The sequence below is a fragment of the Caenorhabditis elegans genome, chromosome V, assembly GCF_000002985.6.
Source record: "Caenorhabditis elegans chromosome V".
Lineage (NCBI taxonomy): Eukaryota > Metazoa > Nematoda > Chromadorea > Rhabditida > Rhabditidae > Caenorhabditis > Caenorhabditis elegans.
Window position 1 is genome coordinate 10362042 of NC_003283.11, and position 16458 is coordinate 10378499.

The 16458-nt window shown below is 34.4% G+C and overlaps 3 protein-coding genes and 2 pseudogenes across 7 annotated transcripts; 4 read left to right on the top strand and 1 right to left on the bottom strand.

The window, feature by feature from the left end:
- The first annotated feature begins 219 nt into the window (after nt 1–219).
- Nucleotides 220–3923, top strand: cash-1 (Striatin N-terminal domain-containing protein). Of its 2 annotated transcripts, none has more exons than NM_073263.5 (9): nt 220–340; nt 389–496; nt 542–728; nt 772–950; nt 1003–1055; nt 1112–1541; nt 1591–1936; nt 2413–2960; nt 3010–3923. In NM_073263.5, the coding sequence occupies exons 1-9, from the start codon at nt 284–286 to the stop codon at nt 3136–3138; spliced, it is 2037 nt and encodes a 678-aa protein (NP_505664.2). In that variant the 5' UTR covers nt 220–283; the 3' UTR covers nt 3139–3923. The 2 variants fall into 2 exon arrangements, with proteins under 2 accessions (NP_505664.2, NP_001360512.1); NM_001373096.3 differs by having other exon boundaries at nt 1103–1541; nt 3010–3893.
- Nucleotides 3924–6514: 2591 nt separating this feature from the next.
- Nucleotides 6515–7881, top strand: sri-20 (Serpentine Receptor, class I; the record flags this gene model as incomplete). Of its 2 annotated transcripts, none has more annotated exons than NM_001373097.1 (6): nt 6515–6706; nt 6760–6888; nt 6939–7157; nt 7207–7519; nt 7565–7679; nt 7728–7881. In NM_001373097.1, the coding sequence occupies 6 exons, from the start codon at nt 6515–6517 to the stop codon at nt 7825–7827; spliced, it is 1068 nt and encodes a 355-aa protein (NP_001359573.1). The 2 variants fall into 2 exon arrangements, with proteins under 2 accessions (NP_001359573.1, NP_001342025.1); NM_001355085.1 differs by having other exon boundaries at nt 6542–6706; nt 7728–7827.
- A 2398-nt stretch (nt 7882–10279) lies between these two features.
- On the top strand, nt 10280–12220 carry ugt-49 (UDP-glucuronosyltransferase). Its single transcript, NM_073265.4, has 6 exons — nt 10280–10524; nt 10570–10683; nt 10729–11045; nt 11095–11265; nt 11312–11471; nt 11577–12220. Exons 1-6 carry the CDS (start codon nt 10299–10301, stop codon nt 12164–12166), a joined length of 1578 nt encoding a protein of 525 aa, NP_505666.2. The 5' UTR covers nt 10280–10298; the 3' UTR covers nt 12167–12220.
- A 589-nt stretch (nt 12221–12809) lies between these two features.
- On the top strand, nt 12810–14843 carry AC3.9 (annotated as a pseudogene). The gene is made up of 6 exons: nt 12810–13037; nt 13081–13197; nt 13247–13563; nt 13609–13779; nt 13831–13990; nt 14036–14843. Coding segments are annotated over exons 1-6 (1801 nt in total).
- Nucleotides 14844–14943: 100 nt separating this feature from the next.
- AC3.11 lies at nt 14944–15276 on the bottom strand (annotated as a pseudogene). The gene is made up of 2 exons: nt 15104–15276; nt 14944–15032 (listed from the first exon to the last, which is right to left on the bottom strand). Coding segments are annotated over exons 1-2 (262 nt in total).
- Between the last annotated feature and the right edge of the window lie 1182 nt (nt 15277–16458).

A 16458-nucleotide genomic window follows, 5' to 3' on the forward strand; every position in this document is an offset into this window, starting at 1 on the left:
TTCTTCCTCGTGCCTCGGGGCTGCGTCCACCTAATCGAATCAGTTTTTCATCAGTCTCGTACGACTTGATGCTACTTTTATTTTATCAGCTCATCTATATTGATTACAGCCCTAATAAGCAGTTTCAATTTTGCCACAAACTTCTCGTCCTCTATTGCAATTAAACTTTTTGAAAATCTTCTTATACACGTTTCGTAATTTTTTTCAACTGTTCTTTCCAGCTTTTGCACTTGCTTCATTAACGTAAATTACTCGAAATAAGATCGGATTCGAGTAGTTTACAATGGAGGACGCCAGTCAATTGTCAAACTCACAAAATGACAAAGCAAAGGACGAAACGGTAAGTTGAGTTGGAATTCAGCTTCTGTAAAAATCGAAAACTTTACAGACTCGTCCTCAGTATACAATGTCGGGTATTTTGCACTTTATACAACACGAATGGACAAAAAATGAGTTAGATCGAACTAGGTGGGAAGCAGAGAGAGCCGAAATGCAGGTGAGTAAATATTTTTTCTACGATTGTAATGTGAAATTTTTGTAGGCTCGTATTGCTTTCCTACAAGGAGAAAGAAAAGGTCAAGAAAATTTGAAACAAGATCTTGTCCGTCGTATCAAAATGCTCGAATTCTGCCTGAAACAAGAACGTGCCAAAAATTATCGACTAACCCACAACGGCGAAGAACCACCATCACTGGAAGAATCTCCAAATGAAAATTCAGCGCCAAGCGGTAATTTCTATGAAGACGTTCCGATCGAAAATATATATTTCAGAAAACAGCCATTTGACGGCCGACCTTGATGCATACATAAATGATGCTGGTGAAGCTGGAGGTAGTTTCAGGCAGGGACGCCTTCTTCTCAAACGTTATCTGGAAGAAATTGGATACAGCGAGCACATCATGGATGTTCGATCCTTCCGTGTAAAAAATCTTCTCGGATTATTACCCCAAGTATGAAAATTCAATAGTTTGAAAAAAAAACCAATCTGTTTTGAACTTCCAGGCTGATCTTCCATCCAGTGAACGTCTCAATGGTAGAAAAGAGAAAAGTGACAGGTACTTATTCACTACTTTCTTTTTGAACACATAGCAATCGTTCTAAGTAATTACAGTGATTCCGATGACGGACATGATGATGCAGCCTTGGATGCTGACGCCTCAAAGGCGTTTGAAGAGTTTGATTTTCTAAACAATATGGATGCGAAAGAAAAAGGTTCTGACGATGACTGGGCAGGAAAAGGAGCTTCATTCGAAAAACTGATAAAACAATACAAGGACGATCCAAAAGTGAAGCGGCGTTCAAGGACGTCAACTGAAGAATCCGAAGAGAAAACAAGCAACGATGTTCAGAAAAATCTAGAGACTGATGTTCCACCAGGAATTCGATCAGCTATCGATGCCGCTGCACAAGAAGAACTTCCAGTTCGGCGACAAGGTAGACGTAGTGCTAATTTTGGATATGGTAACGGAAATGAGTTGGACGTTGCTCTTGGAATGCAAGATAATGATAATATGGACATTAAGGACGAGTTCAAAGATGAAGTGAGTTTTTCAGTTTTAAAAATAAAAGAAAAATAATTGTCAAATTCAGGATGATGATCCGAATGCACAACAAGTGAAGTGGAATATCAAAGTTACTCTACGATCTCACCTTGATTCGATTCGCGCGATGCAATTCCATCCAGTTGAGCCCGTACTATTTACTGCTTCGGAAGACGGTCTGATCAAATTATGGAATCTCGATCAAAAGAAAGATGAGAAACACAACAGTGGTGGTACCGAGCTTGAGCCAGTTTATACATTCCGGGGACACAAAGGCCCTGTTCTATGCTTAGTCCTGTCGCCAACTGGAGATCATCTCTACACCGGAGGTATCGATGGAAACATCTGCTGTTTCAATGTACCATCTTCAAACGGGGATCCATTTGATTCTTATGGTAAGATTTATTTCTTAATTAAAATGAGCTGTCAAAAACTAATTAATCACAATTTGCTTCATTTTGTGCAAAATCGTTTGGAAAAAAAAGATTATGCATTGAAATTAGTATCGTCCTTTCGCAGAAACGGGACACTAGATGCATAATATTTTATGAAGAATTTGGACTTTCTCAGTGCAATTTTAGAAGTTTAGTTTTCTCTCAAAATCAATTTTCTAATAAAAGTGAATCATTCGTAGCTACCACTATGACTGAAATCGTTATGAGACCCACTCGGAAAACGATGCGTGCCTTTAAGCTAACAACAAAATTTCGCCAAATTATGATAACATGTTCAAATATCAAAGTATCAGTTACCTTTTGCGATACAGATTCAAACGATTCAACGCTATTTTTAGTTTAAATTTTCGCCAAACAATAAGACTAAAGTTAATTTAATAATTAGTTCAAATTTAAGGTTATGTTATTTATTATAGATCCACGAGTCCTAACTGAAACACTTACTGGACATACGGATGCAATTTGGTCGGTGGCTTATCATTCATCAAACAGTCGCCTTGTTTCTGCCAGTTCTGATTCAACGGTTCGTCTATGGGAACCAGGAAATGGTGAACCACTTATCAGAACTATTGGTGCCCCAAAATCCGGAATACTTCCGACATCAGTTGATTTTGTATCTACGGAAACATCACATTTACTTGCTGCATACACAAATTGCTATGCTCAAATTATTGATATCGATACTGGAAGCACTGTCATGGTGTTCGATTTCGGAGCGGTTACAGGTTCACCAACAATGAACAAAATTGTTAGTCATCCAACAATGCCTCTCACACTTATTGGCGGTGAAGATCGGACGATTCGGTACTTTGACAACACCAACGGATCGATAATTCATGAAGCTATCGCACATGTTGAGGGAGTTTCTTCTCTTGCTATTGATCCAAATGGTCTTTATCTTTTGTCTGGAAGTCATGATGGTAGTATCAGGATGTGGAATATGGAGAAACGTTCATGCCTTCAGGTATATTTTTTTATAAATTAAGAAACTGTACAAATGTAGTATTTTTCAGGAAATTTCTGCCCACCGGAAAAAGAATGATTCAGCAGTTACCTCCGTTGCTTTCCATCCTTCAAGATCTCTTATAGGATCTGCCGGTGCCGATTCTCTTGCCAAGGTGTACGTGTCAGGAAGCAACTAGAGTATCCCATTCATTTTTTTATTATTATTTCCCTATTTTCATATTTCGCCAATTTAACTTAAAGTATAATAGGAATTCGCCAGTTCGTCTCCCAGTTCATGCCCAAATCCACGCCTACATACCTTCATTTTTATTACTACAACAGTACCCTTTATTTTATTGTAGATAACCAACAACCATTTTTATTCAAATCTAAACGTAATTTATCTGTCCCCTCCTTCCCTCGATTGATTTCTTTTTAAATATGAAATTTGATCACGGGTCGAAAATGAGCATTTTGACACTTGTCAACCTAATCTGCAATCCTGTAAATATTACGTCGCAGTTAGCTCAAATTAACCATCTTCTGAAGTGGTTGCAGTGGTTATTTGGGCGAACAATTTTTTATATTTTCTATGGCAGTAATGTGAAACAACACCGATACAAATCGGGTTAAAACAATCTATAGGATATTGATTGATTAGCTCATCTTTAAACTGCACAAATTTCGACTCGTGTTCCTATTTCTCTTAGATACCCTTTCTGCGCCATGTTTTGTTCTCTCGGCATTGTTTCCATTCTCAAAACGCTTAGTTTTAATCAATAACCAGATATCCTCGAGAATCCAAATTCAGACCGTAAGTTCTCATCATTTTCCTCTACTTCATCCTCGTCTCTCTTTACCATTATTATCTGTTATTCTTTGTTTCTATCTCGGTCGACTGACAGTGTTTCAACTATGTCTTGAACTGTATCATAAATTACTGAGAATTCTAGTTTGATTTTTTGCACGAATACAGAATTTTTCACTTCTACCATTTCAGTGTTGGGCAATTGGGCAATTATCAAACGAAAATTAATGATTTCTTGAATTTTATAAATTGAGTACCGTAACCAGAAAAAAAAAACCATTTAAAACCATCTATTGATCCAATAGTCGATGAGGAATGGCAATATCTACTTTTGCTGGAAACTATGTGACCTGAATGAACATTTTCTACGTCAGACCAAACGCTGAATGGGAAGATTAAGGTATATCTATAAGCTCGATTCCAAATTGAAGAACCCAATAGATATAAATCAATCTAAAATTTTAAAGACAAAGAAAAAAAGTGAATAATAAAATATGCTAACTAACTAAATCTCGTGTCATTGTTTTATTCAATTGTTTTCTGTTCTCAAGAATCAAACTGATTAAGGATTATGTTGAAGAGAAGTTGGAAAAAAAATGTCGCCAAGTTATTTTATGTTTGACTTTTTCGCTTTTGGTTTTCGTTTTAGAAATATTTATGAATATTACGTCATAAAGCCATAATGTACTTGATTTTGATTGAATAAATGAATCAGGAAAAACTGAGAATATTCTCATTGTTAAGAAATACGATTGAAACAGAATAGTTTTCCATGGGAATTAATTTTTCTGAAAATGAGAAAAAAAACATATCAATGAGATCATTCACAGATTGGATTGATATATCGTGTCTGAATTAACAAATTTACACCTTTCCTAAGTTTCAATAATAATTATTAACACATATTTTGTGTCTTTTCTGCAATCATTATCACAGTGTTCATTGGATCTCTCGATTTTTTCGTCACAAATACGGTGCCCGGTCTCGCCACGACAAGTTTTCGTCATTTCAAAATGGTATGCGCCTTGAAGGAGTACTGTAATTTTCTATGTTCTTGTTGTTTCGGAGTTTCGTTCATTTTGTACAGTTTTTCTATCGTCCCCGTCCAATTTTTGTAAAAAAAGCACCAGAAATGAAATAAAATATTTTTTTAAATCGCAAATATTTTTCAAATCGCTAGCCATCTTCTGAACTTAACTGAACTAAAACATTATTTGAAAGTTAATGGGTGGCCCGTGGCGAGACCATTTCGCATATTTAAATGCGTCCTATTTAAAATCGTGGAATTGGGAAATAATTTACGATGTTCCAAACATTTATTGAAATATTTGTAGTTTTTTTAGTTTTACAAATGGCGAAACATCCATGCGTGACGTATGTGTAGGTAGCGTTAATATTATCCATAGATACGTAATAGCATAAATTTACTTCATAAAATGCGGAGTTTGGCGCATCAACTTTCACAGATTTTATACTCTACAAAGCCTCAGTGATTACGCGTTTTAAAAGTGTGAAAACTCAGGCCTAAAGCGTCATTTAAATAATCTTTGTACCTTTGTACCTTTGTGAAGTGAATTGATTAAAAGTTACGAATTCGTACGCGCATCAACAATAACAACACTAATAAGGTTTTCTAATTTTAGTTGACGGAACTTTTATCATAGTTCTATGCGGAACTGATTGTGCCCGCTTTATCGTGTTTTCAAGTACAATTTTAGGATTCGAACGGTGTTAATCTACTACCTCATTCTCTGTGTTCATTCGTCTGGAAGCCAATATTGTCTATATTTTTTGTAAAATGTAATTTAAAATAACAGAAGATGTTGGAAATATCATTTTACTTTGTGTTAATCATAATGATAATCTCATTGTACCCATTTATTTTTTGACATTAATAAACTAAAGGAATGATGACTATCACTAACATGCTCTAAAAAAGTCGTCTAGGTGGTTCTAAGTTCAGTGAAGGTGAAAATTTTGGATGAAGCAGGAAATGATAGAACGCTTTGTGTTAGGTCAGAAGTATTAGGAATGTTTGACGCACTTAAACATTTCTTCGTTTCTCTCATTTTAGAATACGGTTCAATGCAATCACCTGAGGTTTTACAACAAAACTTGTTATTCATAATCACCCACCTACTGTATAAGATACATGTAATGTGCTTGTCTTTTCAGACATTAATTTCCTGTAAACTACGTTTTTGAGACGATATAAATATGTGACAAAGAAAAACAATAATACCAGAAAATTTAAAGATTCATTGTAATAAACCATGACTGGCTATGAATAATGCCACCTTCCAGGAAATTTTCATTCATTTTCTTGAGCTTTTCTGCTGAAATTTTGGTAGATTATATCTCATTAGAATTGCGGTTTTTGTCTAGTCGACTAATGTGATTTGTTCCAGGAAAATACTACAAACAATAAATTTTTAGTGGAAGAGCAAAAAGTTAGAACAGTATTTAATAAGTGGCACAGAGTGATAATGTCAGATCAGTCAATATTTGAAATTCAATTTTCTTGATCTAATTGTCACGTATTTTAGCAATAAAACAAATACGAAAGTTGTTAAAGCCAAAAAAGATTTGGAGCATAACTCAGAGTTTTCGAATTACAAAGTTAGTTTCCATTTTTCTGCATACTCTTCCATATTCTGATATCACAAGTATTTAAGTACATTCTCTCATTTGATCCCCCGCGAAGATTACGGAGCTCCTCCCCTTTCTTGCTATAAATAACGCTCACATCGACAAAAATTGTTAATATGATCATGTTCACAGAAGCTGAAGTTATGAGTTTTTCATACGCCGTTGATTTTGGAGTTCCCGAATGGCTCAAACTTTACTATCACGTCATTTCCGTGGTGTCAACTGTTATTTCATTTTTCTCAATGTACATAATTTTGTTTCAAAGTGGGAAAATGGATGGATATCGATTCTATCTATTTTATATGCAGGTATTCCATAATTATAAAAACAACTATTTTTGATACAGTTTATGCATTTTCAGTTTGCTGGATGGTTGATGGATCTTCATCTATCTACTTTTATGCAGTTCATTCCATTATTCCCAGTTTTTGGAGGATATTGTACTGGACTCTTGACTCAAATTTTCAGAATTGACGATTCATTTCAAACGGTAGCAATATCAAATAAAATTTATTGAAAAAAAGGAAATTAAATTTTCAGACATATACTGCATTTACCATTTGCTTGGTAGCCAGTGCTTTGAATAGTTGCTTTGTTCGGAAGCATCAAGCAATTTCTAAAATCAGCTCTAAATATCTTCTCGATAATGTTACATACTGCATTGTTATATTTCTACTCAATATATATCCAGTTATTGCTGCATCTTTACTTTATTTGAGCATGCTCAATAAGTCCGAACAAGTTGAATTGGTGAAATCGGTAATTGAATTCAAAATTAAATTCACGAATAATTATTTTTGTTTTGCAGGTTTACCCAAATCTCGTTGATAAATTTGCAAGTCTACCAAACTACGTGGTATTTGATTCCAATATATGGGCAATTGTATTCTTTGCATTCATATTTTTTGGTTGTACATATACACTTGTTTTGATTGTCACAACTACTTATCAAATGTTCAAAATATTAGACGATAATCGAAAACATATCAGTGCTTCAAACTATGCAAAGCATCGAGCCACTTTGAGAAGTCTTTTAGCTCAGTTTACAACGTGTTTCTTGATTGTTGGTCCAGCGTCTTTGTTCTCTTTACTGGTAGTTATAAGATATGAACATAGTCAAGGTATATATTATAACACGGCATTCAATATAACACATACTATTTCAGTAGCAACACATTGGACCATTGTTGCTCTAACTCTCCATTCCAGTGCAAATGCAATTGTAATGGTTATCACATATCCTCCATACAGACATTTTGTAATGCTATGGAAAACGAACAGGTTCGAGTGTACAGGTTCTAACAATTCAATAACCAAATATATTTTCAGATCATTCCACTTCGCATCATCTCAATATCAACGGTCTACTCTCCCGAATACAAGAATTCAAACGGAGCGAAGTATTGCAGTAACAATAACAACCCATTAACTTCTAATTTCCCGAGTTTCAAACTTGTAAATAAACTTTTTCGTCTTTTGATGATACTGTTTTATTATTTCAAATTGAAAGTTCCAGATCTCTTGAGCTTCTGTGATTTCACTCATTTCGATAACCCGGAATCGAAATTTTACAAAATTCATATTGCAAAAATCCGATTAAATTGTTCATTAATTTTTTAATCCACTTCCGTTTTTTTCAGATATTTACAGGGCATTTGAAATAACAAATACAATTAGAATTTTGACAGACGTCAATAGATTTCTGTGTTTTGTATTAGATTTCGTATTTTATTAGCACAATTCGAAGTTATGAACTTGAGATATGGCAATACTTCAAAATGAGAATTTTTGCAGCCAGCCAATTCTTCTAGTATCTAGCACATATGATGTTCTCAAATCAATAGGACATTCAAAAATATTTCAGACAAAGAATATTTCAGACGAATGGATTACATTTGTAAAAGTTCAATGAATTCAACAAAATCAAATTATTGAGACTTCGATATCATATGGATATTTGGATTTTTTACATTTTGAAACTTCCATAAAGGCAGCAAACTGTATTTCTCCAATTAGTACATATTTATTTTTCATTTGGTCTTATTGAGTGCCTGTTCTGTTAAGAAGACTGTTAAGACTAACAAAGGATATATTACGATTTTGAGACTACTCATTTTTGGTACACCAATCGGAATTTTAAGTAGGAAGGCACCAAAAATAGGGGCGAAAAATGAGACTATAAACTGATAAAACATATGTATTGGAAATCTTTGGATTTTTGCGGTTTGGTGTTGCAAAAGTAGCTATTAGAGTGCAGTACTAATAGGGATTTCAATGAAATTCAGTAATAAGGTAGCTAGAGTGTATGCGTTACATGTTCTGTATACATCTGAAATATATATTTCAGATAGGAAAGCTGTTTGTATTTGTTTGCAGAGAATAACCCGAAACCCTTTTCAAAGTTCAAAAATCGAATAAGTTATTTTTCGAAGGTTTACTACATTTGGGATTTTCTGAAATCATTATTGTCAGGACCTGAGACTAATAGTAAGGATGTACCAACTTGGCAGATAAGATATGATTTACAAGTGTAGGTAAATGGTATATCTAATAAATAAGTGACAGTCCATAATAGGAATTTGATATCTTATCTATACTTGCAGAAGATTATAGAGTTTTTCCATCTTATTTAGACGCGTATGTTTCTTCCATACTCTTCAACTTTCTAACTCATTTTTTCATGATATCAAAACTTAAGAATTAAAAACCTGAATTTTCGTTCTGGCATTCAGGAATCATACCTTACCCCACAAAATTCCCTCGTTTGGTAAACTTGTTTCATGTTTGCCAACAAAGTACGCCCAAACATTTTTCTCAGGATCTTAAAATCGCTCAAAAATTCCCATAACCATTCTCGCCGTGTCACATGTAGTTCAATTATTACAATTCACAACAACCATCTGCGTCTCTCTCGTATCAGTAATCTATTCTCGGGTTCTACCTATCAAACAATCTTGTTCCCGTGTCATTTTCTATTCTTGTCATCAGTCACTATTTGTCCAAAAACTGTCAATGTATCAGTGAATGGTTGTGTTTTCTCTGTATCACCATCTAATTCTTATGTCTAACCACTACAAGCACTCACTAGAAATAGTCTACAAAACACGGTATTTTTTAGAGTAGATGTTTCGACCAATAAGTCAAAATACTGTCGAGATCATTGTTGAATCAATTTGTGCCAGACGACATCTGCACTATTTTTTTCCTAAAGAACAAGTTACGAACAAAGTTCTCCCATAATGCTTCATTTCCTTTCAGTATTAAGAAGTGAAGAAACCAATTTTTTAAAAATATCAAAACTTAAAAAATTAAAGACCTGCATTTTAAATTTTTCTATAAAATATGGGTTATTCGAGTTTGTAAAAGTGAACCATCAAATGTAATTTCAGATTTCTCATTTTGTGATTTCGTAGGTGAAAAAATAATTTTCATATATTTTTTGTTCTTCATTCTCCAATGAATTCTGATTCATTGAAATGAAAATTGTTAGGGTGCTACTGTCTGCCATTTCTCTCCCTTCATATTTCATTTCTGTTTCCGCTGCCAATCGTTCCATGATTCGATTATTTTTTTCATTTTTCACTGTGTGTTTCTCTTGTTTTTTTTAATTTTTATTTTGTTGAATTTCTAGTACTATTCATGTGAAAACGTGGTTCTTTGTAGCTTCTTGAATTTTATCGACCTTTCACTAAATTGATAAAGGTTCGATGAAAATGGGTATAGAAGAATTTATAGATAAGACACACAAAGTGTTTTTAACAGTAAGATAATTGTTATATTTCACGTTCGTATTCGATTTTTCGAATGTGCATTCTATTGAATCTTTTTTTTATTTTCAGTAGTTTCAGGAGTTGATAATACGTGAATTTGAACGTTTTGAATTTCAGATCCATCTTGGGCATGTATACCTTTTTATTTCTTCTCCTATCTCTTCTAGCAGTTGATGCAGGAAAAATTCTTGTGTACAGTCCATCCATAAGTCGGAGTCATTTAATTTCAAATGGAAGAATTGCTGATGCACTCGTTGACGCAGGTCACGATGTTGTTATGTTCATTACTGAATATGAACCATTAACTGAATTCACTGGAACTAAGAAGGCTAAAGTTATCACTATGAAAGGATTTAGTGAGTTATGATTTGACTCTAACAACACTAAAAACACTGTTTCAGGTACAAAGTTTGCTGAAGACATGGATGGAATCGGAGAATACCTATTATCGAGCTCCAGATTAAGCTTTTTGGAAAGATTAATGTTTGAGAAAACGTGCACAGGCGCGTGTGATGGTGACAAGACCCAATATTATTTTCGAAACATTTTTTAAAATTTAGATTTAATGACAAGACGCGAGGAATTAGAACAACTGAGAGCTTACAACTTCGACGTGGCATTCAGTGAACAAATTGATTTGTGTGGAGTTGGAATTGTCAGATATCTTGGAATTAAAAATCATTTATGGATTTCAACTACACCAATTATGGATGCAGTTAGTTATAATTTGGGAATTCCAGCACCAAGTTCGTATGTTCCAACAATCGAAGAAAATGACAATGGTGATAAGATGGATTTTTGGCAGAGAACTTTCAACTTGTATATGAAAATTGGTTCAATCCTTATTCATAGATACGGAACTGATGGAACTACAGAGGTAGTTTATTTTAATTTAACCTAAAACTAATCTTTTTCACTAATCACAGGTCTTCCGTAAGTACATCCCAGACTTCCCAAATGTCAGAGAAATCGCTGCAAACTCTTCACTTTGCTTTGTAAATTCCGATGAAGTACTTGATTTACCAAGACCAACTATCACAAAAGCAATTTATGTCGGTGGATTGGGAATTCCAAAAGTTAGCAAACCACTTGATAAGGTTACACAATATTTGATTTTAAAATTATCTGAATATAGTTTTTTAGAAGTTCACAAACATAATGTCAAAAGGAAAAGAAGGTGTCGTAATCATTTCACTTGGTTCAATCATACCATTTGGAGATCTACCAGCAGCGGCAAAGGAAGGGGTATTGCGTGCAATCCAGGAAATATCAGATTATCATTTCCTTATTAAAATTGCCAAAGGTAAATAATTGACGGTTCCAGAGTACATCGAATAGTGCAGAAGCTTCAGAAGAATTTAAAAATAAATCCCCCATAGTAATTTGTCAAGATACTAATTTTTTGCAGGCGACAATAATACCAAGAAATTGGTCGAAGGAATTAAAAACGTGGATGTAGCTGAATGGTTACCACAAGTAGATATTCTTTCTCATCCAAGATTGAAGCTTTTTGTAATGCATGGAGGAATTAATGGATTAGTTGAAACAGCTATCCAGGCAGTTCCAACTGTAATTGTTCCTGTTTTTGCTGATCAATTTAGAAATGGACGAATGGTTGAAAAGAGAGGAATTGGCAAAGTTCTTCTGAAATTGGATATTGGATATGAAAGCTTCAAAAACACAGTTCTAACAGTTTTAAACACTCCAAGTTACAAAAAAAATGCGATAAGAATTGGGAAAATGATGAGAGACAAGCCATTCAGTCCAGAAGAACGCCTTACAAAATGGACACAATTTGCAATTGATCATGGCGTTTTGGAAGAGTTACACGTGGAAGGATCAAGATTAAATACAATTATTTATTATAATCTTGATGTTATTGCTTTTGTCCTATTCGTGTTCGTTGCTGTTCTTCACGTTTTCATTTATGCTTTCAAGTTTCTGTGCTGTAAGAAGAGATCTCAGTCGAATATTAAAAAATCTAAGAAAAATAATTAGCTGATATTTATAGTCTCTTTTAATAAAAATATTAAAAATAAATGTTATTTTCCAGTAGGTGTTCAGGTGAATTAAGCATACAAGACTTAACGAAAATAGAAAGTAGACTTTAATCTTTTCTACAATGTTATGGCCTCATTCTAAAAATTTTAAAAGCGTCAATGTGGTACCGGCCGGTATTTTTTCGGATTCCAGACAATCTGAAGTCTGGCTTTTGAATTTCTATTTGTTTCAAACTGTTTGTGGCCCAAAACAACGGGTTAAACGAATCGTGCAAGAAACGGAAATTCCAGACAGCTTAAAAACATCTTCCACTGCTAGATTTTTCAACCAATGCCTTAAAATTGAAGAAACCACTTTCTACCATCAATTAGTGTTCCAATTATTATCATCTTTTTTCCTGTTGAAAATAAAACATTCTGCGTTTACAAAGCACGACATTTTTCTGCCAAAAACCGTAGTTGACAACGAGTAGCACACCGCCAGAATGAAAAAGTTATATAAATTGATAAACTTCAGGTTGTATACTTTTCAAATGTTCTGTCTTATTATATTGCGGTTCAGTTCTAATCAGTTTTAAAGTATTTTGGAACCCATTTTAAATTTTTATTCTAAAAAATTATTGATTTAGAAAAAGTTGCAGGTGACTGTTATGACCTTATTAGTTATTCTTCTCCTTCTTCTTGTTCTTTTTCTTCTATTCTTGTGTACAGTCCATCCATTAGTCGAAGTCATTTAATTTCAAATGGAAGAATTGCTGATGCACTCGTTGACGCAGGTCACGATGTTGTTATGTTCATTACTGAATATGAACCATTAACTGAATTCACTGGAACTAAGAAGGCTAAAGTTATCACTATGAAAGGATTTAGTATGGTGGTACGTGGATTGTTAAAATTTGATTTGAAATTCAGGTGAGAAGCACAATGATAATTCAATGGACGATATTGGGGAGTACCTTATTACTAATCCAAGAGCAAATTTTTTGGAAAGGATTATGTACGAAAAATGGTTCTCTGATATTTGTGATGGTAATTTGTTTCAAAATTTTGAACACCAAATCGAATATTTTAAATCTAGATTTAATGGCGAGACGCGAGGAATTAGAACAACTGAGAGCTTACAACTTCGACGTGGCATTCAGTGAACAAATTGATTTGTGTGGAGTTAGAATTGTCAGATATCTTGGAATTAAAAATCATTTATGGATTTCAACTACACCAATTATGGATGCAGTCAGTTATAATTTGGGAATTCCAGCACCAAGTTCGTATGTTCCAACAATCGAAGAAAATGACAATGGTGATAAGATGGATTTTTGGCAGAGAACTTTCAGCTTGTATATGAAAATTGGAGCTATCCTTATTCATAGATATGCAACTGATAGCACAACAGAGGTAATTTGGTATATCTAGCAGCGGAAAATATGTTTTTGGTTACAGGTTTTTCGTAAGTACATCCCAGACTTCCCAAATGTCAGAGAAATCGCTGCAAACTCTTCACTTTGCTTTGTAAATTCCGATGAAGTACTTGACTTACCAAGGCTTACTATTACTAAAACTATTTATGTTGGTGGTCTAGGGACTCCGAACATAAGCCAACATTTGGACAATGTAATTTTTTAAATTTAGATTGAGCTACATCCCGAAACCAAAATTATCCAGGTATTTGCCAAAATAATGTCCAAAGGAAAACGAGGTGTTATAATAATATCGCTAGGATCATTTGTGCAATTCGGAGATTTTCCAGTTAATATTAAAAAAGAAGTGTTCCGTGCAATTAGTGAATTGTCAGAATATCATTTCCTAATTAAAATTTCCAAAGGTAGATTTTGAATTTATTACAACAATGCAAGATAATTCATTCAAGATGACACGAACACTAAAACGTTGACCAAAGAAATATCCAATGTTGATCTTGTTCATTGGTTTCCACAAGTTGATCTTCTCTCCAATCCAAGATTGAAACTTTTTATAATGCATGGAGGAATTAATGGATTAGTTGAAAAGTTCTTTTGAAATGGGATGTTGGCTAGCGATCGTTTAAAGACACAGTTTGGGCAGTTTTAAAAACTCCAAGTTACAAGAAAAATGCGATAAGAATTGGAAAAATGATGAGGGACAAGCCATTCAGTCCAGAAGAACGCCTTACAAAATGGACACAATTTGCAATTGATCATGGCGTTTTGGAAGAGTTACACGTGGAAGGATCAAGATTAAATACAATTATCATTTACTATATATAAAGCGCTTATTCCGTTTGTCCATAGTTTGTAGTCTATGTAGTCTTTGTAGTCTGCGAAGTTTTAGCTTCTGGAGGGATAGTGAGTTGGGATTAGTGTAGGGATATAGTCGGGGTACTGTAGTGGTACAATGGTGGTACGTAGGAGTACTGTATGATTACGGTAGTTTCAGAAAAATTGGTTTTCAGCTCCAGAAGTCGAGGGCCGCGCCGGAGGTGCGGTCCACGGCTGGTTTATTATAATCTTGATGTTATTGCTTTTGTCCTATTCGTGTTCGTTGCTGTTCTTCACGTTTTCATGTATGCTTTCAAGTTTCTGTGCTGTAAGAAGAGATCTCAATCGAATATTAAAAACTCAAAGAAAACAAATTGATATTTTGTTTTATATTCTATCTCCTCAACAGTTTGCACACTACAACTTATATATTTTGTAATAAAACTTTGTTCATATTTTCCAAGAAGTGTATTTGACCATTGTTTATTTGAATAAATATCAACTTTAGTTTGTAACTTCCATCCTCCAGATGTTGTTCTTTCCCTTATTCTTCCCGAAATTATTGCAAAAGTCTTCTTTACAACATCTAAACGTGACTCCTGCTGCCGTTGTAAAATTCCAAATATTTTTCTATAAAATTTATAGTATGTGGTTGAAAAACAAAATTGCTTACATCACACATAAGGCTATGATAATTGTACAGTAACTGGCAGTTCACAGTGACCGTATCATAATCCTCAAATTGTTTAGAGTACGACTCATAACAATATTTAATTCCCTCTTTGCAGGTTTCAGGCCAAAAATTTTCCACTGGTCTACCCTTTATTCTCCCACGACTGCCTAAAATATTAAAAACTAACAAGTCACTCAAATAGTTATATTACCCATCCAACACTGTAATCCAAAAGAGAGCAATGGACAACAGAAAAGTACCAAGCAAACAATCAAGAAACGAATATTTTTTTGTGGCATCACTTTTGCCGAAAAATTCTGCCTCTTCCTATATTAAATCCTGAAATTGCATTCTTGACAGAAATAAAAAATAAGGGCACGTTGTCGACATGGGGTGTCCCGAGAAATGTGACTGCACTTTGAGAGCTTATATCTTGGCTTAGGGTTGGCGCTTTTGCGTTCAATAAGTGCGAATGCCTCAAAAATAGTTGCCCCACCATGGTCATTATTGAGGGGATTAATTTTGGGAAGGGTAGAACACTGATTTGCGCGGGTTTCTGGAGACCGCGAAAATTGAATATTTTCTTTGCACTGAAGAGTTTTATATTTTTCCATCCCATACGAGCAGGTTTTCTGACATTTGGTTCCAATTTGAGCACAAGAGAGAACTTCGAATTATCAATTTTTTGAAACTATTTGGAAAAAAATTGACCAACTTTCCAAAATGTAGGCCATCATTCAAATTTTGCAAAATTAAAAGGATGGATTAAACGTGAAAAACTTTTCTACCACTCTCTCTCTCTCTATTTATGAGAGGAAAATGATCAATTTCATTTCTTATTTTTATAACGTGAGGAGAATTTAATTTTTAAGATTTTTCGAGATTTCTACTTTTTTCTAATCCTATTGAAAATCGCACCAGGGGTGTGCGGCAAATTTGCCAAAATTGCCGAGCTCGGCAAATTTTGAACTTTGCCGCACACGTAAAAAATTTGGCAGTGCAATTTTGACAAAAACTATTGGTCTACAAAAGTTTTGTAAAATGGCACAAAATTGAGTTATAGTGATGGTTAATCAAAATTTTGAGATTTGCCGCACACCCCTGGACCGCACTATTCGAAAATTTTAACCTCACTTCCAGCTGGGCAGGCCGGAGGCCTGCGATGCTATTGCATTTCACTCAAACCCAAAATTCAGGGACTAGGGCCGCCTTCTTACTCTTAGAAACTTTAAGTCATTTCTATCCCTACTCCCAGCAGAGCAGGCCGGAGGCCTCCTATGAGACTACGTCTGTTTTTAGAAAGGCCAGTTAATCCGGATTGAGGGCCGCAGGCCCGAATACACATAGAAGTGTTGGACAATCGTTAAACCTACTCTAAGCCCA